Genomic DNA, 24978 nt, shown 5'->3' with positions numbered 1-24978 from the left:
AATTAGTTGACAAAATCTATTACATCAGCCCACATTGCTCGGCATTAGTTCTCATTTATTTCTTTATTAAGCAGGTCTGGATCCGCCACATCCTGCTCTACCTCGATCAATGTCAGATTGACAGGCCTATAAATAACTGGATTTTTTCCCTACCCTTCTGAATACTTACATACTTATATGCTATCAGACCTTTACAACTTCTCCATGTTCTCAAAAGCACCAAAAACCAAATTAATGTCCTTACCTACCTTCTTTTAAATTCCTGTCTGCAAAGCTATTCGGAGCTGCTAAACTAAAAAGGGTCCCACTTCAGCAGCTCACTTTTTAATGGGTCTAAATAAGCACCATAATTATCCAGTTTGCATGAAGCCAGAACAGATGAGATCAAGAAGCCTGAAGCACTAAAAAAAAACATGAAACAGCATAGAAGAGTTTTGACATCTTCCCCAGATCACGATGTTTTCAAAATACTGTCTGGAGTTCTTCCTATTATCTTGCATTCAAGTACTCTCCTGACCAAAGAGGACTAGATAACAGGCTGCCCAGAGAGGTTGTGGATGCCCCATCCCTGGAGGTGTTCAAGGCCAGTTTGTATGAGGCCATGGGCAGCCTAGTCTAGTATTAAACGTGGAGGTTGGCAGCTCTGAACATGTCAGGAGGGCTGAAGGTTGATGATCCTTGTGGCCCCTTCCAGTCAAAGACATTCTATGATTCTATGACTGGTAATCTAAGCATCTTCTGTAACTATTCAAAACCCTGGCTGGAAGACTTGTGCCCACATCATAAGAACCAGTAGCACTGCACCATAACATTTTACCTTGTCTGAACACTATTATGAGTTGTGGACTCTTGAGCCTGCAATACTCCCATTAAATTTGTTCTATACGTGCATTTACACGAAGTAGCCAGCAATCTCTAGCTTACCAAGTGTCTAGCAAGCAGTCATCTCACTGACTTCAAGAAGAGCTGGCAAAATTTCTGCTCTTATTTATCCACCTCTAAAAGGCAAGAAATCTTCTTAGACAAAAGGAATTTAAGCATCCAACACAGAATAAATTCAATTTGCCAGCTGCAGCTAAGGCCTGACACAAAAGAGTTAACAAAAATGAAGTACACAAACCTTGAGAGAGACTTGGCTGCTCTCACCCCATTTGTACTTTGCTAGATCTCATGAGAGCATCTAACAAATCCTGTGTCACGCCAGCAAAGTTCAAAGCAAGCGCCTAGCGAATCAGCTTCTTCAACCACTAGGGCACAGAGCATGTAACTAAGAAACAAATCAGGACCTAAAGAACTTATGGTCACTTCAAGAGCACCTCAGGCCCCACTTGCAGAAGTCATTCACATCAGCAGCATTTAAGGACATGCTAAAAATTAAACACACACTCTGACCCCATAAAGAACTGAAGTATTCTCAGCAAGTGTATGAGAGTCTGTGGAAAGCTTGAGAAACATCCTTCTTCTACTGGAAGAATTTCCTGCATAGGAAAGCAAAATGATGTGCTACATTCACCTCTCACTGTCATCACGCTTAATCTTCAGTGACTCTATGCTTGTCACAAGAAAAATTAATCCAGCTTTACAGAGATGTAGCAGACAAATCTAGACCACGACATTTCTCTCTTGATATATCTGAGTAACGGACCAACATAGGACTGCTTGTGATAGAATGCCCTCTTTATCATCTGTTTGCTAAAGTATCATAAGATTTGTTTGCTGGTTGGGTGACTTAGTTCTTTGTGGATTTACAGACCGCATGTGATTAGGTAGGATATTTTGGATTATCTTTTTTGCTCAGTTTTGATGTGGATGGGGAGTTTTGATTTTGAAAGCAACACTGGAGTGTCTTCAGCATGTTTTGTTGTAGGTGAATATCCTCCTTCTCTAGCTCTGAACCCTTTAATAGGAGTGCTAAAAAATACATATATATCTCTAAGGAATAGGGTCATTTAAGAAAGAGGCTACAAATGGAAGTCATACCTGCCTTTTGCCTTAAAAAAAATCTGTGGATCTTCACTGCATTTTCCATTCATTTTCATGGTTTTGAAGTAACAACTGAGAATAATCCACAAATCACTCACTACAGTCAATTCTTCTCCTCAGTGTTGCCTGTCTACACAGTGGCATTTGTGCCACAACACAGCCAAGACTTAGTTATTAACAGGCCAAACTAAGAATGAAGGGGGTATGGGGGGGAGAGGGGGGGAACATCACACTGCATGGAATTTTTGCACTGCAATTTCAGAAGTAGAAGAGGCAGTAAGCAAAACGTGGGCAGAACTCAGGCAACTAAATCCAAGACACATATCTTCCAAACTGGTACTTATACATAAGCCTGGACAGCTTCAAGCCCAGAGGAGCTCCAGGGATTTGCTGAGCATCTCAGGCAGGCAGGGTCGATTAGCTCAGTGCTCAGCTCAAATGAGAGCTTGACAGGAATCCAAATGCTGGATATTCCTATCGTTTTCATACCTTCCTAGGACTTCTAAAACATTTACCGCATCCTGCTCAGCACAAAATGCCAGCCGCAAGGACCTGAAAGTTCATCACCTGGGAAACCCCAAATGCTTCTCACGTAGCCAAGAAAAGCAGAGGAACTCCACGCTTTCCCAATTCTTTAAAGGCCTTGAAGAGACATTATGGCCTTTTCCCAAGCTAAACACTTATACAGGTCAGATGTGTGCCAGCCCTGAACTAAAAGTCATGTAATCACATTAGGACAACAAATAGCTTGAGCTAATAAACCCAGCCTTTCAAAGAGCTTATTGGTTTGGGCTCAGTGCCATGTCGAGGTTAACAAGGTAAAAACCTGTTTAACAAAGGAGATATATATCTGACCATCCACAGTCAGGTCAATCATTTAAGATTTAAACATTCCCTTCAGAGGTATTTACCCAGTCAGTGCATGCTGCTTATGGTTGCTTCTGTACCTTCTGATGATGCTTTAAATCATATCTTCCGAATGAAATTAGAGTAGAAGCTTTCCTACAGCCTTATTGCAGATGGTAATAGCATGGGGGGTCAGCAATATTCCCAACTCACAAGAGAGACAAAAGCATTATCTGTTACGTGCAGTCAAAAAAAAAAACACCAAAAAACAAAAGCAACCCACAACAACAAACCAATAGTTCACATAGCTCAAAACACAAATTTCCCTTCTTTTGGAGTTTAAACCAGAGCAGTCCCTCTATCTTCCCATAAACTGTGTGTGTCTGCAAACGTGATATCAGTACTGCATTTAATACAGTGCCTTATTCAAACCAATATATACTTCAGGTTTTATGGAGTATTTTGGCTCAAATACTATTGCTAGGATGCTGTTTACAGCAATATCCATTGTGTTCTGCATAGCCCGGCCTATCAATCAGCCTTGTAATAAAGCAGAGAGGGAAATCTGGGGAAAAGCAGCAGAGCTGCTGAATCCAAGCTAGTCAAGCAAAACCAGCATGGAGACAAGTGCAAACACAACTGGGTCAAAGCAGCTGTTAGGCTGTTGGTTGTACAAGAACACATATGCACTGCGTTAGAGCTTGCCTCAGACAAAAAACTCAGGCTTTTAAGTGTTAAGCCTTTCTTCTCTCTTTTGACTGGGTTTCAAAATGACTTGTTACACACAGATTCATGATGTGCATGTGTTTACTCACATATCTCCAAGCTGAATGGAAAGGCAGATAAGAATTCCAAATCTATCATTAGATCAACATGTTGGCACCTACAAAGAGCCACAGGACTTCAATTTTCTGGCTAAGATTTAAGGGATAAACTGAAGAGAACAAACAAACAAAGAAGCCACTCTCATCCACAAAATACACATACAAAACAACAAAGGCAAAAAAAAAGGATGGCCCAAAAGGCTGCTGATTCTCAGGTGTGCCTAAGAGCAGTAAATTAGGAACAACCATAAGAACAGTGCAATCTGCCATTCTTTATGGATTGTGCATGGTTCAAAGGACACGGCGCTGGTTTGGCTGTGAGCAGCAGTTGTTATCCCCAGGCCAGCTCCTCTCAGCCTCTGCCTAACTCACACACATTCAGGTTCTGCTTCGAGGATTCCTTCCTCTACCTCAAAGTGAGGAAGTGCCTTACAACACCAGTGTGTACAACCCTGGAGCCCTAATCTTATAATTAGTGCCTCTAGCTGCTGCTGTAAATTAAATAGTGACAATTGTATTGATGAATTATGATATTTTTTTTCCATTCTGCTTTAGTCTCGATCATAAAGAATTAACATAAAAAAAAAAAATCAAACTTGGCTAAGATGCACGTACCCATGGGCACCATACAATTCCCATTAAAGTAAGACTTAAGTGGAAATTGAATCAGGCTCTGGAACCAACACAATGGAAGTGCCTGCACTCTTCAGTACTGGGACCACAGCTGCAGCGAGCACCATCACCACCCACTGTACGTCCATCAGGCTGAATGCAAGGTCACCGACAGAACTAGAAACACATCATGTGGGAAGGGGGAAAGGAATTCAGTGCCAAAAAAAAAAAAAAAAAAAGAAAAAAAAGAAAAAAAGAAACCAAGGAGAGATGCTCTTAGCCCACTGAGGATAGTAATAAAATACTGCATCTCAAGTTAGTTGCTGTTTGAAGGAAGCTAGGAAACAAGCAAGAATTCATTATGAAGCTGCTCAAGACTAAACCAATGAATCATTGGGTTCTAAAAAAAATCCTATGCTGTCTAGAGAACAGCATGGATGAAAATGAATGGAATCTCTTTAAATTACTCTCTGTATAAACTCCTTCACATTCATTCTTTCTGCCACTGATTAGCCTCCTTCTATGATACGGGTTTTTAAATTATTCCACACCACACTCCCAGCTTCTGCAATCAAAACAAAGAAGCAACTCTTGATTCTTCATTTTTAGCCCCCATTTACAGGAAAAAAGCATCTTCTGCAGTGCAAAACCTGAACACCTACTGTTCTTACATGTTTCCTGGATATCCCCAAAAGTGAGTGCGTGCTGATAGCTCAGTAAGCTAATGACCTTAAAATCCCCCCACTGCTCTGCAAACAAGGGGACTTTTGTTTCGCTGTACTGAATATGCTATTGCTGCCTGGCGGAGTATTAAATCACCTCTGGAAAGCCCCCAGGATGTTAAAGCACAGGAAGCTGGAACCCCCCCCCCCCCCCCCTCCAATCTCAGCAAGCTTGGAAGACAAAAACCCCAAATTCCAAATATTAAACTGGGACAAACTCACTGCAAACTCATGTGGGGATGAGCAGAAGGAAACTTGGCTGGCAGAACATGCCCCCTGGTTATACCATCCCTGCTCTAGCCTGATTCCTGAGAACATGAGGTTTTTGTGACCACATAGTGTGGTTGTGTATCTGTCCATTGCACCAACTCCTTTTCCAGTAATTTCTGAATCAACCGATTATAATTTCACATGACAGAGACTCATAGAGATGAGGTAGTATTGAGAGCTCAACTGTTACCAGCTACAGAGAAAGCCATCTCAACGCAAAAAGCTTGCTATGCTCCAAGAACTGGAAAACACGACTATACTAGCCGGCAAATTTGAGTTAATTCCCCGTTAGGTGTGTACACTATCAGACTACATAATTCTAATCACAAGATACAAGTCCACCAGAAAGCTGGGCCATTCATCTCACAGCTTGTAAACAATACACAAAAATGTGCAGGGAAGTCCTGAACAATTCACACTGAAGGATCACCTCTTGGAAGTGCCTTCAGCTGGAAGTCCATCTACCTCTGAGAGCAAGCCCTACCCAGACGCTCTCCTTAACACACCAAGTACAGATCCTCTTGTCCCAGATCCTGCACCAAGGAAGAGATCTCTTTGATATCCCAGCCCTGTTGTCACTTGCCTGGATTTTGTTGGAAAAGGCATTCACTGAGAGCCTCCTGATCCCCTGCGCCCAGTAGAATGTGCTGCTCTCCTATGCCCGCCACAGTCCCCAGGGCTGTTAACCAAGACTGCTTGGAGATGCATCAGAAAGGGAAATTCTCAGTTTAAAAAAAAAAAAAAAAAAAAAAAAAACCAAAAAAAACAGCAAATAAACTAAGATCTCAGACTTCTCATAGAACAACTTTCCACTCATGACTGTTAAGAGTGGATTTTAAAAGACTTATTGTAGTGACATCCAAAATTTATTACAGCTTTTACAACAAGACTGTGTGTAGTAAAGAATGATGTAGTGACAATATTTACTTGGCTGGATTTAGCTTCTTAGGGCACATAAATATACTTTTGTACTTTGTGAACAGCAGTGGCTGCCTACTAAATCTTGTATAATACAAGGCAGCTTTGTAGACCTTCAAACACACACACCAACTTGACACTGTCTACATCACAAATTTGCTTCCTTAACTATCTGCCTAGTCCGTCCCCACAGTCCTCTTCTGCTTGTCTTCTGTCAACCTCAGCTCTTCAAATGAAATTGTTTGGAAATCCTGCTTTTAAAATCCTATGCTTTCTAAGTACGGATTTCATAGTGGCCAAGTTTGTTCCCCCATTCTGCCTCAACACCACTTACAAAACAAACTGGAAGTCTTACGCATCCTCCTTGGTACATATCTGAGAAAAGCCACACAAAAGTCATCATTTGAAAATAGATTTATTAACCATGTGCCTGAAGGCCCCACCTCAAGAATAAATTGAAGTGCAGATTTCTTTTAGTCTTTGAATCTCAATTAACTGGTCCAATTAGAAAGACAATATAGAAGGACGCAAGAGTAAGACAGGAATAGTCAGCCAAAGTTTTTGAATACGAGAGGTAATACTTTCAACTGTGAAACTTGAGTCCAGTATGTGACAATTAGATCTCCTGCAAATACCACTTTACAGGTGAGAATACTACTTGCACACTGCGCACTCTAGTGTACTAGTAAGCAAAACCACAGGACTGGCTGCCCCAACTAGCCCTCATGCTTCACAGCCTCTAGGAAGCAGCAGCTCCCAGAGGGCACACTGCCTATCCTGAGGTAGGGCTCTACCCAAAGCCACCATGTAGAAGCACTAGTCACACGTGCCAGGATCTGTGGTGAACCAGCAAATCCGTAAATCACTTCATCTAAGAAATAAAAAAAAAAAAAAAAAAAAAAAAAAAAAGAAAACCCACAAATTCACCCTCCAGTTTAAATGCAAGTTTGCTGCTGTTTTACAGTAGGTTACAAATGCATCAAAGGGTTTGGACTATTTCCATTTCTGTATTTGCTTTTGCTGCTGTTGTTCTTAGAAAAACACACCATTCTTCTCCCATGACATTGCTTCGTAACTTCAAAAGAATGCTCTCCACTGCCACAAAATATTTGCTTTGAATCCTCCAGCAAGGAGAAGCCAAGGGTTTGGCTCACGTGTTAAAAACAGGAAGAAATAGCTCTCTAAGAACAGAACAAACAAGTGCAACAGTAACAGTAGATGGAGATAGAGCTCCTAGCATAACCTATGAATAATTCCAAGTCCTATTAGAAGGAACACAGCTTTCTGAATTTCCCTAGAAAACAGCATGTCATTACTGGGCTGCAGCTTGACTCAAATGCAAAATGTCACTTTTTCAGAAAAAAAGCCAAACAACAGACAATATGTAGTGTAACAACTAAACTGCAAAGCACATCCACTTAGAAGCTGAAATTGCAAAAGACAACGAGCGTAGAGCAATATCAGAAGAGGGCTCTTACCTCCATCCCCAGATCCTGAGCCAGCATCTGAAAAGAGAACAGAATGAAATTTATATTCATGTGCTGCTGTATGTCCTGTAAGCATGTAAGGCAAGACTGTTCAGTTAAATGCATTACATCGTATCTTATGTTTGATGTCATCCCTGGGTAAATTACAGAGATCTAATCTGAACACAGTTCACTCAAGCTGCCTTACTCGTGTCTGAACTCCCTTACTTTATAGTCTCTATATAAGACTAAAATAACTTAAGCCCTGGAGTGCTGTGATGTTCTCAGAAGCCTCTGCCTCATTTTGTTGTACTGAGACTGATAAAGAAGCTCCAGGAGCTTTGTTCCCAACAGTTGTGCAGAGTTGCTTCACATGGCCACTAGGAAACAGTCAGCATCAAACAGGGCTTTTAAACACATCTGTCTGAGCCCAGACTGACTGGAAATGCGTGCCATCGTCTGTACAGAACACCTCAGCAGATCACAACCAGTTAGAGTCAACCACTGAAACTCTCATCCAAAGCTCTTCAGATAAACAATTAAAACGCCATTTCTCTCCAGGCTGTTGCTGAGTTTCAAAGCCAAGTGCTTTATTTTACTCATGCTCACCGTTTTTTTAGGATGGAACAACCAGATTCACAAACTCAAGTGCAAACCCACGTGCGATGTCTCAATCTCCAAGCCCAGAACTTCATTATGATGCTTTCTAACCAAGCCCACATTTGGAAGGGCTACAGAATTCTCCCAGAGAGAAAGGATGCCCTTCTTAGCATTTATCCATTCATCAACATCAAGAGGAACAGAAAGAGTTTGAGATGGCTGCTTGGGGATCCAGTCACCCCATGAACTGTTATGTCAAGTTTACTGACAGTAGGGCCTGGTGGATCCGAACTGGCTTGCATGTGCTAGCTCCATTTCAATAAGTCTGTCATAAAAGTGGCTCAGTCTCGCAGTGCAAACTGGTCATTTTAAGTGGGAGAAAAGCCAAAGGGGTTTGGAAAAGTAAACAGATAATGATAGTGCTTCCCTGTATTCTCTGTCTCTTTGCAGGGAGGGATCTCATGCTTTCCTTCTATCCCTACATTGTGAAGCCTGCACCTCCACCGAGCCCCCAGTGGCACAGATCTCTGCGGAGGCTGGCAGCCCTGTGTGTCACTCTGCACCATCCCACTGCCAGTAGTGAGCTAGAGTAGGAAAAGATGAAACAATGCACTCAAACTTGATCAAATCCCTTTAACCAAAAAGTAAGGCCTTGTTTTTTTGTTTGTTTTCAAACAAATAAGAAAAGAAAGAGTTGCTGTGCTGAGAGAATTTACTGGGTGAAAGGAACCCTGCGCCACAATAGGCTTTGTCAGTCTGAGCTCCGCTTAATACCACTTCACAGGAGAAAAAAAAATTGAGCATGAGCGTTATTGCTTTTTTTTTTTTCCCACCCCTATTCAAAATTGCCAGGTAACAGCTTCAGAGAAAAACAAAATTTCCAGGAAAAAGCTTTTTCTCTCCGATGCATCAAACACAAAAATCATGGCACTGCACAAAGTTTGTCTGATGTACTTTTTATCAACTCCTCTGTCCTCACCTGAGAAAAAAAAAAAGTCTGCCTTAAGTTTAAAAGGCTCTCTCAAGAACAAAGCCTTACTCCTATTCTTTTCAAGTGAACTTCACTGCCCAGCTTTAACAGACACTGAGCACAGAAGAAAAACATCAAGAACCCTTGCACTTAGGCAACTCTGTTTTTCTGATGGATTTTGCTCATTTGCTTTCCTTGCTGCTCCATGAAAGCAGAGACACAAATAGCTCTTGATGCTCAAAGTTAAACACAGGAGTCTCAAACACCAGTCAGTTTTCACATGTGCTCTTCAATGAGGTTTTCCAACAAACCCAGGAAAATAAGTGATTGCACAGACCTTTTCATTAAGCACTGTACAATCAATGAAAATACAAATGTTATAATTTATCTGGGAGCTTGGCTATGTAGTTATTATACTGGAGCAGAAAAGAAAGACCCTCACCCTACCCTGAGCTCACGTGGGAAACTCCAGTGGAGAGAATCTCCAGAAGAGATCCTTACCAACTGGCAGTCAGCTCCTAAATGGGTCTAGGAGAGGTGCAGCCAGGCTCCTCTCTTTCCAGCAGCACAGGTGAATTGCCTTCACCTGTGCTCCCGTGGCTGACTCATGGCTCACCTCAGGTGATCAATCAGAGGTTCAGGCCAAGATTCAGCAGTCGCCATACAAGCGTGGTGGGGTTAAATCCTCAGCTGGTGGGAGTTGGTGTGGCTCACTACAGACAGCAGAGCTCTGCTGAGCTACACCAGCTGGGAACCCAGCCCCGCAAGGAACAACTGAAGAGATTGCCTTAGGGGCAGCGCTGCTCCAGTCCCACTCTCTGCAGATTGCAGAGGGGGTTGCTATGAGCCAGATGCCCATCCATTCATCTGGCATCTGCTTGCTATGGTTATCCTCTCCCAATGACTTGTCAAACTGCACCATAAGCATACACTGACTGACCAGCAACACAAGATACAGACAAAAAAAAAAAAAGAATCACCAACTTCTGCATTGTGCTCTGTCAAATTGAACTTATTTTGAAGCTAAGGACGGCAGCAGCATCTTCTCACAATCAAGACTGCAATGAATTAACCCCCAATGAGCTCGAGGGAAGGATTCACATGGCTCCAGCCCTCAGCAGAGGCAGCTCTCTGCTACGTACCAGTCGCACACGATCCTTCGGAGACGAGCAGTATCTCGCTCTGTTGCTTGCAGGCAGCCTGCTTCAGGTAGCACTCATTCTGGTAGGTGTCACCATTGGAGCCACAGACGGGCACGTAGTCACTGTTGCACTGCAAGGACACAGAACGGCAGCGTTAGCCGTGCAGAGGGATGGGGCAGCCCGAGGTTGTGTGCCCCCCACCCCACAGCATGAAACCACCAGGAGAACGGCGGGAGGGAGGCACTGCCTCTGCCCTTTGCTACAGAAGAGGGATGTGTAAAAGAAGTAAGGGAGAGAATGATGAGACAACCCCGGGAACACCCATCAAGGAAAGCAGCTCCCCAGCAGCAGCTCGTGCGCTTCTATTGGACGGCAACAGGCAAATTGCAGCCAGCCATCCTCCTCCCCGCTACAGAGCCGGTCCTTTGCATGCAGAGAAGCGTCCGTCTGCATGCACATAACTCTCTATTTAAGCACTTAGCCATAATGAGAACTGATGGGACAGAGGGCAATCATTTCCAAGAGATCTTGGACCAAAAGGCATCCATCCCTTTTGCTGTGGGCCAGATGCTGCACCCAGGATGCTGGGGGCTCCAGGTCCCCACACCACAGCTGTGCTCCTACTAGCCACGAGCCCTGCCCTGCTGCCTACACTTTCTGCCTTCCCCCTCCACCGCTGCAGGGCAGCTTTGCCCTCTTCTGCTCGTTTTAATAATAATAATTCCATTTAGTAGAGAAAATTGGGCAACCTACAGGGTGCAGTTATCATCAGATAATCACACTCTGAGGCTTAAAGATTCTTGGATGTGCCCTGTACGTGGTAATTACGCCAGGGATATGATTATCTCATGATTACCGTACTCCTGGTATGCCTCATTGTTTAATTATAACAAATGAAATGATCACAATTATTATTTACAAATGCTCACCTCTGCTTAAATCCAAATGAAAATTAAAGAAGCCATACCCCCTATTTGGCTACCTCATGCCACAAAGCAGCTGAGGAGTGCTCACAGCCTAACGCACAGAACTGAGCCATACAGACCAAATAGACCTCGAGGTGAGCGACTACAGAAACCAGCATCACAAACAGTTGCTTAGATGGCATTCATTGCAAGCCTCCACACGCAGCAGCTGCCAACGAATTATTCATAGTTGGTCAGAGTGACATTTTGATTGGGCTAAAACAAATAACATTTTCCCTATGTGTTGTATTTTCTCAGATCTCAGAGCTGCGTCCCACCTGCAGCATCCTCTTCCTTCAGAGCCGGACAGCATAGCAGCAGTGAAAATCTTTCCCTTCCTCTCCTGATGAGGTGCTACCCACGCAGAAATTTTCAACAGCCCATTAAAACGTGTTTCTGCTATTGTCACAGTTGTGCTCCAAACCTGAGGAATGTTGCAAGCAAAAAACACCAACCTCACCCAGCAGCTCGACAACAAATGCTGGAGGGTGATCTGGAATACTTAACCAGGACAATTAACACAATCATGCAAATTTTCTAAAGCATGAAGAGCTGAGTCAGTCTTGTTTTTACACACCCTCTCTCCTTGATACCCATGGGACTTCTTGGCAGAGCAATCGGTGCAGAATCCAACCCAAAGCATCTCAATAGGCTTTGATACACACAGAAACAATGCTGGACCCTACTCCCAAGAAACACAGTGGGAACTCTGCTGGTTTTGCCCAGAGCCAAAGATGATCTTTTACATGGACTTAGCTTCAAATCTGAAAGGCCACGCAGCCCTACGTTAGCAATGTGAGATGTCACGAATGAAATCCTGAGCCACGGGTCCCGGTTGCTTCTGGCACCTGGGCCAGAACTTCCAAAGCTCAGCAGATTTAGAATGTATCTGAGAGACACCAGACAGAGGGCCCTGGGAAGGTGTCATTCTTTTCACAGAGGTTCTTCCATCTTTCCTGCGGCTCCTGACTCACCCAAATTTGGCTGTGGAGAGCAGAGGTAGCTGGCCCATCACAATGACAACTGGTGATCCACCCTTTCCTTTCTCCAGCTGGAATGGTCCCTCATGCATTTCTTGATCACTGCCCATCTCTCCCATCACTCATTCCATACAGCTGCTGCTTGGATGGAGAAAGCAGAAGTGGGGAGCTGCTGGTGGGAGTGCAACAGGTGAGAGCTTCCAGGTAAGTGCTGCCTTGCTCTGAGCTGGGCTGACTCTAAAGGCCATAGTGAAACCATTCTGGAAGTCACAACAAGACCGCTGAAGGGAACATCACAGCATCAGTGCTCAGGTAGCTGGCAAGCTTCTTCCTCACGATAGAGAACATCAGACCTTGACTTGGCTTCCTTGGCATGGCTTCCTCAGTCTAACAACATGTTTTTGGTATTGGTTTAAGACTCGATAGATCAAACTCTGGACATGATCACAACTCTCCATCCCTAAAGGCCTGTTGGAACGCACAGTGAAATCCATTTCGAATCTTAATAAACCCAGGAGCACAGTGCCATATCATCAGATTCTCTCATATGTGGGTTCTTAAAATGTACCTGTAAAGAAGGGAAATAAGTGCATCCAAGTAACCTACATTCTCAGCGTGAGCAGCCTTGTGCAGTCACAACCACAGCTGGAGACAAGACAATCCTGCAAGTGTTGGGATCAGTGCTGGAAGTACATGGTTTGCTTTCTGAAGAGACCGGTGAACCCATGCACCTCCTCCTCCTTGTAGTGCTGTTGGATGTTTGACCTCCTCCTTCTCTCAGGCTTCACTCCCCAAATACTGGCTATGTTAGGAGCCACGTAACACGACACTATATTCCAGAAGTGAGATAGCAGGCAGCAAGCTGGCAGGTGAGCTACAGCTCCACCACTACTGAAAGATGCGAGGGACTCAACACACAGAAGGAAGGCTCCCCACACACCGAGCACTTAACATTTGCTGTCTTGGTCATGAGGTGCAACCTTGATGGAAAAGCATTCTGGACACGTTCACAAGATCTGAGCGGAAGAGATGACGGGCTGCTGATGGCTTTGGAAGACTAAGGTACAGTGCATCCAGCCACAGCCCTGATGGGCTTGCTGGGCAGGGTAGGAGGGAGGTGGCTGCCACCATGCTCAGATCCACGGCTGGGACAGCACGTCCCCTGAGCAGAGCGAGATGTGGTACTGTGCCCCACAGAACAGCTTACCACGGGGAGACAGGGAACAGGGCATGGCTTTGTGAAGGAGCAAGAGGGAGCCAAGCAACAGGAACCCTTGCCTCAGCATGTGCCTGCTGCTCTATGGAGAAAGAGCCCCAATTACACCTTCTACATCAGTCCGACTGGGTATGCCCTCTCAAACAATATAACATGAATTTTATCAATCATGTCCAACAAATGGAGGTAATATTGAAAAACTAAAAACAAATAAAACAAACACACACACACAAAAAAAAACAAAAAACCAAAAAAAAAAAAAAAACGCACCAAAGAAACAAACCAAACCAAAGCTGCAGCAGTTTCCCCTCTGCAGCAGTCCCAGTTTGCCTCTGCAGCCCCCCAAGCCCCATGCTGGCCAGCCCAGGCCTTTCAGACAGTGAGGAGGCAGAATTAGCTTTCAGTCCCTGTCTGTTTTCTCAAGCTGCAGTGAAAGCCCCTGGCAAATTCTGGAGAAAACATAACAAGTAATTATAGTGATGAGGCATCTGCTATTGATTTGCTCACTATCACCCAGCGAGCTGTCACCAAAATGGGGCACTGAGTTCTGACGATGGACCCCTTGCCCTGGGAAAGATCTTGTGAACGTGTCCAGAAGGCTTTTCCACCCAACCCTGGGGCTCTGCCCACCTCATCCAGCCACAGGCACCTCCCCAGGGACTCATCTCCCACCGGCACGCAGCTCCCTGCCCATCACCTGCCGCTGCGTGGGTAGGCACATCCCTCCCGCAGAGCCCAGCAGCGCATCTCACAGATATGGCCCTACAGCCATTACCCAGTTCCCTTCCATGTGTTCCCATGTCCCCTGCAGGACCGAGGGCAGGGCCAGGCAGCAGCACACCGGCCCCTGCAACAGGACCGGGCAGCGCCACGCCGCGTTACAGCTCATTCTTCGAAAGAGAACCCTGAAATCCCCGCACACACTGAGCCGCAGCACAACGTCCCTCGGCACGCCGCTCACAGCAAGGCTCCGTCGCGCGGTTTGTGATGCAGGCAAATCAGAGATGGAATTAAAAGCCACACGGCGAGTAGGGAACCACAGCACCTTAGCAAACACCTGCCGTGCTCTTATTACTGAGAATTCCTTTGCTGTAAAGGCAGGAGTTGATCGCCTGGGATTTTTCTCCAGCGGTAGATTTAGCTCTAGGAACAGCACAGTACTCACGGGGCTTCCAAGCAAACAGCCTATCAGAGCCCAGTAGTGCATCCGTCACTGCGGGCACACACCGTCCCGAGCCGTGTCACTGGCCTGCCGGGCTGCAAGCGCTCCCGGCAGCACCACAAGTTGCACAAGTTGACGTTAAAACACCACAGACGACAGGGAATACAGGCAGAAACACATAGGCAGAGATACGCACAGCCCCTCGAACGCCCGGGCTCTATTCAGGTCAGTGCGGAAAGCACAGCTACTTGCAGGTCGGCCCAGCACATGAATCCTTCCTAAGAAAGCTGCCCGACCCTGAGGATGCCTGGGATGCTGCGGGGACAAGGAGCGGGGGCAGCTACCAGCGCCCGCTCCAGCTCCATTAACGCAAAGGTTTGGAACAGAGGGATTTCTCCCTAATCCGATCAGCTGGGCAGACACACGGTCAGAAGCGCCGTCACCACGCAGCCCTTCCTCAAAACATTGCATAAGCACATTACAGATCCATTTCTTTAACGAGATCAGAACTCCGAATACAATAAGCCGCGATCTGTATCAGAGCCCTCCCTAAATTCATTTCCAACTCCTCCTTCAAAGGGCAGAAGAACAGTCAGAAACGCACAGCGGTAGCTGCGGACCGAGGGGACGCGTGAAGCCGCAGCGTCTGCCTTCCCCAGCAGAGCTCGTGTCCCCGTGCCACCAGTTGGCTCCCCGGCTGCCCGCCGCACGCTGCCAGGCTGCGCCTCCAACTTCCCCGCGCCGCCGAGTGACAGGTGACAGCGGGAGCGCCGCGCCTCGTGCTCTCATTAACGAATTAGGGGAGGAAATATCAATCTCCTTACCTTGAACTGACAGACGCAAGTCACGCTGTCTCCGATCCTCAAACACTCCCCATCGAATTTACAGGTGTTGGTGTCGCAGAGAAAGAGATCGTTTTCTCTGTCATCGTAACCTCGAATGCAAAGCGGAGGAAGATGTCAGCATCGGGGAGCGACGGATGATTTCCTGCCGTCCTTCTCTGCCCTCGGTACCCCACTCCTTCGCCCGTTTCCCCCTCGGTCTCCCCATCAGCCCTCGTTTCCCGCGCACTTTTCCCCCTATCTCCCTTTCCTCGCACCACCGCGAACACAAGTCCCGATTCCTGCAGCCGCGACCGAACGAGCCGCGGTCCACAGCTCCGCGCCGTTCCCGGGAGGAGCCCAGCGGCTCTCGGCTCCCCGACCCCCGCGCAGCGGCCGGACACGGCCGGGACACGTCGGGCGCAGCTCGGAGCTCCCGCCGGACTCGGGCAGCCCGCAGCTCTGCCCGACGCCACGGCCGCGCGCGCCCGGCCCCGCTGGCTCCCCGGCGCTCTCACCGGAGCAGTTCCAGCCGGTGGGCGTCTGGCAGTCGCTCAGGGAGGTAGGGAAGGCCGCCAGCTTGTCGGGGCGGGCGAGCAGCAGCAGCGCGGCGGGCAGCAGCAGCCAGCAGCAGCAGTCGCACAGCGTCCAGCCGCCGCACTGCCGGGGCACGGAGGGCTCCCAGGGCACCATGACTCCCTCCCTCAACTCTCCGCCGAGCCCCCGGGGCGCCGGGGGCCGCTGGGCATCCCGGGGCCCCGGCCGGCGGCGGCGCGGCTCAGCGAGCGGCGAGCGGCGGAGCCCGGCGGGGCGGCGCGGGGCTGCGGGGGGCGGCGGCGGGGCGGGGAGCGGCTGCCATAGGGGCCGGGCGGCGGGGAGCGGGGGTTGGGCGCGGAGGGGCCGCCGCCGCGCAGCCGCCGCCGCCGCCGCCTGCCCCGCTCTGCCGCCCGCATCCCTCTGCGCGGGGGAAGCAGCGGGTCCCGGCCCGCCGCGTCACGTGCCGCCGCCGCCGCGCCCCCATTGGCCGAGCGGCGAGCGGGGAGCGGCGGGCGGGGCGGCGGAGCCCCGAGGCGGCGCCCGGGGCAGGGTCGGGGGGGGGAGCGGGGGTGCGCGCGCGCGCGCGCCCGCAGGTCTTGCCGTCGCCGGGGGCGGCCGCGGGGCGCGGGATGTGGGGCGGCCGCGCGGAGCGTGGACGGGAGCGGAGCGACGGGGAGCGCGGGGGGTGCTCGGCCGGGCCGCGGCGGCACGCCCCGCTGGAAAACTGCACCATCACGGCTGCGGGCACACCTCGGGGCGCGGTGGGCGGCGAGCGGGCCGTCTGAACGTCCCGCCGGCCGTCCCGCGCCGCGCGGTGCCGGCGGCTCGCGAAGAAGCACACCTTAGACCTTACGGAGAACGAGTGCCTGTCGGGTCCCTCTGCGCAGACGGCAGCGGAGCCCGCAGCGCGGCGCCGCCTCGTCCCGCAGCGCACCGCGCCTCCGCCCCGACCGAACTGCTGCGACTGGGACGGGGCTGCAGCTGTGCATACAGCGCTGCTCTAGGTGTGCGTACAGCAGTGCTAAAGGTGTGCGCACAGCGCTGTTATACGTGTGTGCAGAACCGCTGTAGGTGTGCACGCAGCAGTGCTGTCGGTGCGTACAGCAGTGCTGCTGTTCGGCATCCCAGCAGCAGCTCCGCACGCTGTGACAGGGAGCGTTCCAGGTTTGCAGAATTCCCATCTATTCCAGAGGCGCCGCAGATTTCCTGCATCGCCGTCCTGTCCTGCACAGCCACACCTGCTCCCCGTTAGGCCACCTGCAGCTGCCTGCATTGGCCCCTCTATGTGTCCATACTCCAAAAGCCTTCGCTACACTGAAGCGCACATCGGTCTGCATGCTCCTGCATGTGCTGCAGTGCTGCTGAAGATGCACTCACGCCCCTGTTCCTCTCGTTTCCTACCAACTGACCAAGCCCTAAGAAGCACCTCGCATGCAGGCAATACTCCTTTTTACTGCCTGCTAGTGGCTGAACAGAATCTTCATCTTCTGCGGGTTCACAGAAATCTGCCAGCTGAGCAGATCGATTTTTTTTTGTCTTTCCCTTCAGCACTTTATTTCACTTTTTTTTTTTTTTTCCATGTCATTATTCCCTTTACTATCGTATTCTATTTCCTTCTCACCTTCCCCTTTTGTATTTTACTTGCTGATTCTTTCTCACATCCATCATCTGTTGCTCGCCGAAGCGCTCTCTGCCTTGTGCTTAAAGACCTCCATCCCAGCCGGGTGTGTGCCGTCCCTCTGCCTGGCCCCTGTTATAGACCAGTTTACCCAGCTAAGAAGGCAATGAGACCGTCAGGTCCTTCCTGACCTGCCTCTCCTGCCACTGCAGCTCCCACACAAGGAGAACGCTTAAGCACAGCAGCAGCAGCCCAGCTGCAGCCCGCCTTCTCCCCAGAGTGCTGTATAGCACGGTGCTGCCCGGCTCTCTCGCACACAGCTCTGACTTACATTTGCCCTGCTTTATTTCCAGCCGCTCAGACAACAGGCTCTGTCTGCTGAGACAAAGGAACCCCTCTATTTTTGTGCTTGTTTGCTGACTTTGGAAAATGGGAGCTCCACCAGAGGTCCTGTCATTGTCACAGTGCCGTGCTTGAACTGCAGACCTGACCCTGCCTGGTTAGGGCATGGTGCTAGTGGTTTTGCTGTGACTAACTGCTATTTTCCTCGGAAAGATTTTCCTTGTTGATATGAAGGCTTTACTTGTAAAACATTTTAATGATAAAGTTACATCTGCCAGACCCACAAGCCCTATTTCTCCATCACCCTCTCCAGCAATTTCTCCTGAATTAAAGAGATTGCAACACAATTACCTTTCCATATACTTCCCAGCCCCAAATCAGGCATCCCTTTGCCCTTCTAATCCGGTGTTGCACACACAATCACTTGGTAATGTGCTATTCCCAGCTGTGCCCCAGTGCTGTGGTTAGCTGATGCCTGGTGCTCCCATCACATCTCCCCACCACACAGAAACTACTTCTCATAAGCCATGCAGCCCATTTGCTGCCAAGCAGGCAGCTTACTGCTAGCATGACGGACAAGTTGCAGCTACCATAGCCTCCAAGATATTTTGGGGTCATGGCACCTGTGCCCTGGCTCCCTGTTCTCCAACTCAGAACCAAGTGCCACAGAGCAACAGCCATCGGTGTGGTTCCTTCTAGCTCCAAACGCGTGGCTCCAGTGCAAGATAATGACTATGTAACAAGGGGAAATGACATCCTGAGTGTTAAAGCTATTACCCTTGGAGCTGTTTTGGGACCTGTGCAGCTTTTAGTTGCCTTTACCACAGAAAATGGGCAGATGAAAGGCCTCAGAGGCAGTACTGATACAGCGTCATCCAACACACATCGTCACACCAGACATACAGTGCTTGTAGGACATTGCTCCCAGATGGAAAGCAGCTGGTTGAGATGTTTCAAGTGCCCTGAAGGGCAGGGAGACCTGTGCCAGCCTGCAGCGTGCTCCTCCAGCCCCTCATGGTCTGGGCCCGGACCAAGCTGCACCTATTGCCAGTCCCACATCGCACATCTGCAAGCACTGCCTTCTGTTGCTGTGCTTGGCAGGGAGACGACGTGTTACTGACAAGTTATGTAACCTCAGTTATTCACACTTGCATTGCATCTTGGCTGTGCTGCTTCTGGAAGCCTGCAGTCTCCCAGAAGTTTCCCAGAACTTGGGAGCAGCCAACTGGTGCAGAAGAGTGTAGCAAAACCTCCTCGGCAGTACAAGCTATGGGTATGCGAGACCTGTTCTCCTTATGCTCTGTCTACCCAAGGCTTTAAAGCTGAGTCCTTGTCTTTAAAGCACTGCATGTCTGAGGTCTCCCAAGGCCCTAGAACAATACTTTCATCAAGAATATTAACAAAAAAGGCTTCTTTTTACAATACAGCTTATGTTCATCAACATTTTCTTCAGGTTGGTGCTAAGAGTACAGGACTTTGGTTCCGTATCAGCTAAGAATGAATCCTTCCAAGGGACATTGTTAGCCTCTTCACCACTCACACTGTGTTTGTGAAACATGCAAATATAGAACTTAAAAAGTCCCCTCTGCACGGTCCTTGAGAGGATAAGAGGCACTCTGCATGAGCAAACTACTGTAAGATACCTAGAAAACAGTGAGAAAAATATATTACGTCAGAAAGAGAACTGACCAAGCAACACCCTAGCCAGCACCTACAAGAAGGGAAGATAGGCATCACCTATTTTCATTGGCAGTCTTTCTCAGCAAAAGATGAGGTCTGATTCCAGTATGCAAAAATCCTACCTGAAATGGCGTGGGAGCCCAGTTCTCAGAAGAAGCAACCCAGAAGGAAAGGTGCGTGATGGATGTCACCTGCTCCGGCAGAAGAACAACAAAGGATGCACAACCTATATGGCCTCATGTATATGAAACTAGAGCTTTTCCCTCTTGGAAGAACATTTGCTTCAGGTTTGTGTATTTTCAGGTTTGGCTTGACCAAAAATTGGCAGACTTAGCCTTCACATGTGTTCCTGTCAGAAGTCTGTGAATCTCAAGTAGATTTTTTGATCGTCTACTTTTCACGTGTGCAGGAAAAGTGCACATGGGTGCACTCAGACACTTGCAGGTACTCTATGCCTATATGCTATCTTACAGATTTTACACAGCTTTCGGCTAAATCACATCTCTTAAAGTGAAGTATACCAGTCTTGGATATCACATGGATTTTTAATGCTCTGAGGGATCCTTTGGGTCTATAAACAAGAAGTAGATTACACTCATCTACATGCTGTCAAGACTGCTTTCCTCCCTACTTGTGAAAGAAACATGGCTCTCACACTTCACTTGATCTAGTGTGTAATCCAAGAACAATTCATGGCCAGCTATGAGAAAAGTGTGCTGTATTTTTCATTGTAATTAACCGCTTCAGAGGAAGACTCCTCATGTATAAAGATGAAGAGAGGTCTCAGCTTTCCTTGAAAGATGACTTGCCTTTCAGCAATGCGTCTCACACTTTGATTTTTGACTGAAACGTTCCGCTGCTTTGGTGACCTGTTATGCCAAAAAAGCTGTCTTGTGTTATGCTTTACTTTTAACTCAGCGTTCTGGCACATGCCAAGAAAAAGAACAAAGTATCACAGTGTATACTGGAACAGCATTTCGTGCTGCTCCACAGATGAAATTGATGTCAGGAAAAATTGCACAAAGGGCATGGAAAATATGAATAAATGCTGAGGTCCTTTTACCTTCAGTTTTAAATAGAAGGATTGAAAGGCACAGATGATAAAGATTTATGCATCCATTTACAGTCCATTCTGGAGTTTTAACATTTCATGCAGCTTGTAGGAAGGAGTGTATTATTTATGTAAAGCCATAGTTATTCAGCAGTGTTTATTCCTGAAGAGCAACAGAACACCTTCAGGGGAGAAGAAGAAATTCATAACTCTGGTTGACTACCAGGGCTAACCAACTTAGCTCTCTATTTTTCAACTGATTTACAAAGAGCCTTGCTCCTACATGCGCCTTTGTAGCACTAGACATTTTGCTGCCAGCAGCAGACTTCACCCCTTTCTCTTTCCAGCCACCTTGCTCATTGGAACTATAGAGGTTGGGTTTGATTTTTGCTGTTGTTGATTTGTTGTTGTGGGTTTTTTTTCTCCTAGCAGTGACTCAAACTGTCTAAATGACAAAGAAAAACAATCTGGAGACATACAGCAGAACTTTCAAACAACATTTCTCAGTCAACTGAGTTGTAGCTGCAGCTCCTGTGAAGATGGGTCTTGCAGAAGTTAAATTCAGCTCACCTTAAGTGACTGTAGTGTATCCTCTTCCTACCTAGGTATGATTCCTTCTGACCACCAAGGGGAGTTAATAGGTTAACCAAACAAACCCCAGGTCTTGTTCAATGCTGGCAGTGTAGCCAACAGAAGCACCTGAACTATGTGTCTATCTGTGGAGGTCTGAGAGCCAGATAGATGTATGAGCCAATCCTTTCAGTAGATCCTAGAGGATGGGCAGACAGGACCGCTCAAGAGTTGAGCAGATCAGGTCCAATGGGGGAGGAGTACTGTTTCCTTTGAAATAGACATCACTGCTGAAGTCTTACAGAAGACACTACACACTGTGATGAAAAACTTCATATGGGTCCTCAGACGTAGAGTAGGAGATCCAAGTAAGACCATGGTGGAGGTTTCCTTATAACCCTTCAGGCAGCTGGAAGTTGTGTCTGCTCAGGACAAGGCTGGGACAAGGGATAGCATCTGTATGTTTAATAGCTGCTGATAGATTGTCTTCCCATGAATTTCCCATGAACCATACAGCCATATGGCATCCAGGAGGACCTGTGGCCACGAGCCTCGAGTCCTGTGTGAGAGGATACTCTCTTAAACCTGGCTAACATCATTTGATACTCCTATTTCATGCATTATGAAGCAGCAAACAACCTTTTCATATTCAGCACCTTGTGCCAACCCGTATCTGTAAGACCTGTTCCATGTCTCCTCATGTACTGCTAAATCATTCTAACAGACAACAGCCTGACCGTGCTGCCTTCTGCATATGGATGGAGATCTAGCATCAGTGTCCCTCCTTAGGAGAAGTGCCAACAGGCAATGTCTGACTGCTGTGTGCACCGCCAGTGAGCATCACCCCCTGCCACGATAGCAGAGCACATGGTGTGGGCACCCAGAGACAATGTCATCTGTCACACGCAAGGCTTTTGGGAGCAAAGGGCACTTGTATGCCCCAGGCAAGTGTCAAGAAATGAATGAATGTGGACTTCAGTTCAGCCACAGCGGTATGGTACAGTGCCAAACTGACCAAGTGGCAGCGTGGTTCCTTGCACTAAGCAGTGAAAAGTTGATGGGCAGCCTTCAGCTGCCTGATAGCAGATGAGAGGGTGAAGGCTCACAGGGGAATTCCTGATTGGTCTTGGGAATTGGAATCAATGAGAATTAATACAAAAGAAAAATCTTTAGACATGGAAAATGCTAGGACTCTTGAAGGATTAGCCTAAGAAGGATTCTTACCAGGATCAGAAATCAATGTCCTTAGGAAATTGTTAAACATATATACTCATGCATAGAAATCCAAAACGTAGGCCTTATAAAACCTGATTCCATAGGTGAGAAGAAAAAGGCCCAGAGAGATGCAGTTCTGACAAAATGATCACTGGGAGCCATCACATGTATATTTAACTTTACTTTACAATGAAACAAAACAGCAGTAACGGAGAAACATTGTTGAAACAAGAAAACATTTCACTTCTTATCATGTAATTAATTTTTTATTCAAAATGTCATTGCTTGAGTATGATAGAAACATTTTTTATGATCAGTCAGCCAAAAGTATTATTTAGAAATGATTTGAAAGCTTACCAACTCAAAACAGTAAAAAATGCAAATGAAGGCGCTTTGCTACCTAAAACATTGATGCCAAACAATATAAATGGTAACTTCTTCTTCAAAAAAAGACTGCTAAAGTACGTCAAGTAGAGCTCTGTGATAATAAAGAGAACCTTGCTGCCTTAAATGGGAACCTTAATAGCTTCCATTTAAAGAAAGGGGCATTACAGCCCTAGATACCTACCTACTCTGAAAATAACAGCACAGTGATTTTCTGAGGTCTGTGATGGACATAAACAGAAAGTATCCTGCCTAACCCGTGAAAATAAAACTACCTTTTGTATCATTGCTTTTGTGATAGCCATGAAGTTACGCTTCCCTTTCTGCAGCCTCTCCACTGTTTTTCCCTCTGCTGAAGGTCTCTGTCTTTGTTGATCCTGCCCCACTCCCAGCACTTCTCCCACGAGTTTCTGAGGGACATCACACACCATGCTGTTCAATGGTTCCCAGCTTTCTTTTGCTTCATAAAATGTGCTACAAGTTTGGAGGAAGGTAGCTACCATTATTATTATTGATCGCTGTGCAGGAGAAATACAGAATCACAGAATTGGAGGGGTTAGAAGGGACCTCTGGAAACCAAGTTCAACCCCCCTGCTAAAACAGGTTCCCTACAGTAGGTCACACAAGAAAGTGTTCAGTTTGGTCTTGAATAGGGGTCAGCCCTATTCATGCTGGACAGTCCTTTTAATGGCTCCAGTACAAACCCCTTGTCAGCAAGGTGAGCTGTTACAGGATGCCACTCGTGTCTAAGGTCCTCTAAGAGTTCTACATGCTCATACATGAGGCTGACTGATATACCGCTGAGCAACCATTCAAATAAATGCCCAATAATTTGAATTTGTAGACTGGGTTTATTTGTTTGCTTGTTTGTTTTGTTTGTTTCTTTCTTTCTTTTAGCTTACCTAAGAGGCAAAAATCGGATCTAAAGCAATGGCAGTGAGCAATCAGTCCCATGGTCAGCATCAGCTGTGATCCCACTGTGAGGTTGGACAGGGCAGGGAGGTATAAAGGTCTCAGAGCCCCCATGCAGATGATTTATGAGGCTAGGCTGCTTCAAAAAATTCTTATTTATGTCACGGCAGGAAGATGTAAAATCTGCTGCATTCCAGCTCTGTAACTGAGGAGGGTTTGTGAATGTGTAATCCGTGGATAACAGATAAGGTGCCAGTAGATGGCTCTCAAGATATGAGGCCCATGGCTCACATAGGACTGAGACAACTTCTTGGCTATTGAGTAATAGCTGCTTTTGCTGCATGGCAGGAAGTAAAAAGAAAAAAACACAAGGGAAGATGAGAAGACAGAGACTGCATGAAAAGGAGGCATTTTCTATCCAGGCCTGCTCAAAAATATCAGAGCTCTAAGCTTAGCTATTTGTAATGATTCAGGCAAAAAATGCTAACCTTTTTAGTAAAGAGTGATTGAAATTCTCCTTTAATTCTTTAAGTGAGATTTAGGGGCAGTTCGAGCAGATTGGAAATAGCTGGGAGAATACTTTCACAGTACCCCTGTTTCTCTGCAAGAAGAATTGTTGCCAGCCCCAGCAGAGTAATGCAATAAGTTACGTTTTCTTAACTAAATAGCGGAGTGGTGTCTAATTAGAGTTGATTTTTTTTTATGAACTAACACCCTTAAGGGAAGGGAGTCCACAAGGGAAGCTCATAGTTTGCAATTCTACAGAGGTTTGAAATGAATTTTTAGTACTGTGTGAGTAACGTAAGCAGTATGTAGTTACAATTTTTCATGAGGGGAGAGGAGATGGTGAGAATCTGTACAACATACTTTTATTCAGACCATAGTGTATAAACTAGAAATTCTGCTTGAAAATATATCCCATTTTTAAAATTAAATTTGTTGCTGTCTATGCTTCAAATGCTCATTTTCCATGTAGCATGTACTAAGGCCTACACCGTCCCACTGAGATGTGTTTTCCTGGTCAGTGACCCCAGTCTATATTTATTATACTCCTTCTGTTTCCTGGTTTCATGGCAGGGACAACTGGAGTGATTGCTGACTAAATAATTAGCCAAGGGAACTCTTTCTCTGTATGTATCTGTACTCATTAGACTAGTGGGAAAACGTAACTT

The 24978-nt window shown here is 47.0% G+C and overlaps 1 protein-coding gene across 2 annotated transcripts in view; it reads right to left on the bottom strand.

The window, feature by feature from the left end:
- Window positions 1–16287, bottom strand: part of TMEFF2 (transmembrane protein with EGF like and two follistatin like domains 2) — a 108564-nt gene extending 92277 nt beyond the window's left edge. For both annotated transcript variants that reach the window (XM_048952900.1, XM_048952901.1), the window contains exons 1-4: window positions 16016–16287; window positions 15501–15610; window positions 10354–10483; window positions 7654–7680 (exon numbers count right to left, since the gene is read on the bottom strand). In XM_048952900.1, the coding sequence (XP_048808857.1) occupies window positions 7654–7680; window positions 10354–10483; window positions 15501–15610; window positions 16016–16190 (442 nt within the window). In that variant the 5' untranslated portion in view covers window positions 16191–16287. The remainder of the gene's footprint in view (window positions 1–7653; window positions 7681–10353; window positions 10484–15500; window positions 15611–16015) is intronic.
- Between the last annotated feature and the right edge of the window lie 8691 nt (window positions 16288–24978).

Source organism: Lagopus muta, chromosome 8, assembly GCF_023343835.1.
Source record: "Lagopus muta isolate bLagMut1 chromosome 8, bLagMut1 primary, whole genome shotgun sequence".
Lineage (NCBI taxonomy): Eukaryota > Metazoa > Chordata > Aves > Galliformes > Phasianidae > Lagopus > Lagopus muta.
The sequence above is the reverse complement of the archived record's forward strand: the minus strand, read 5'-3'. Positions and strand labels throughout refer to the sequence as shown.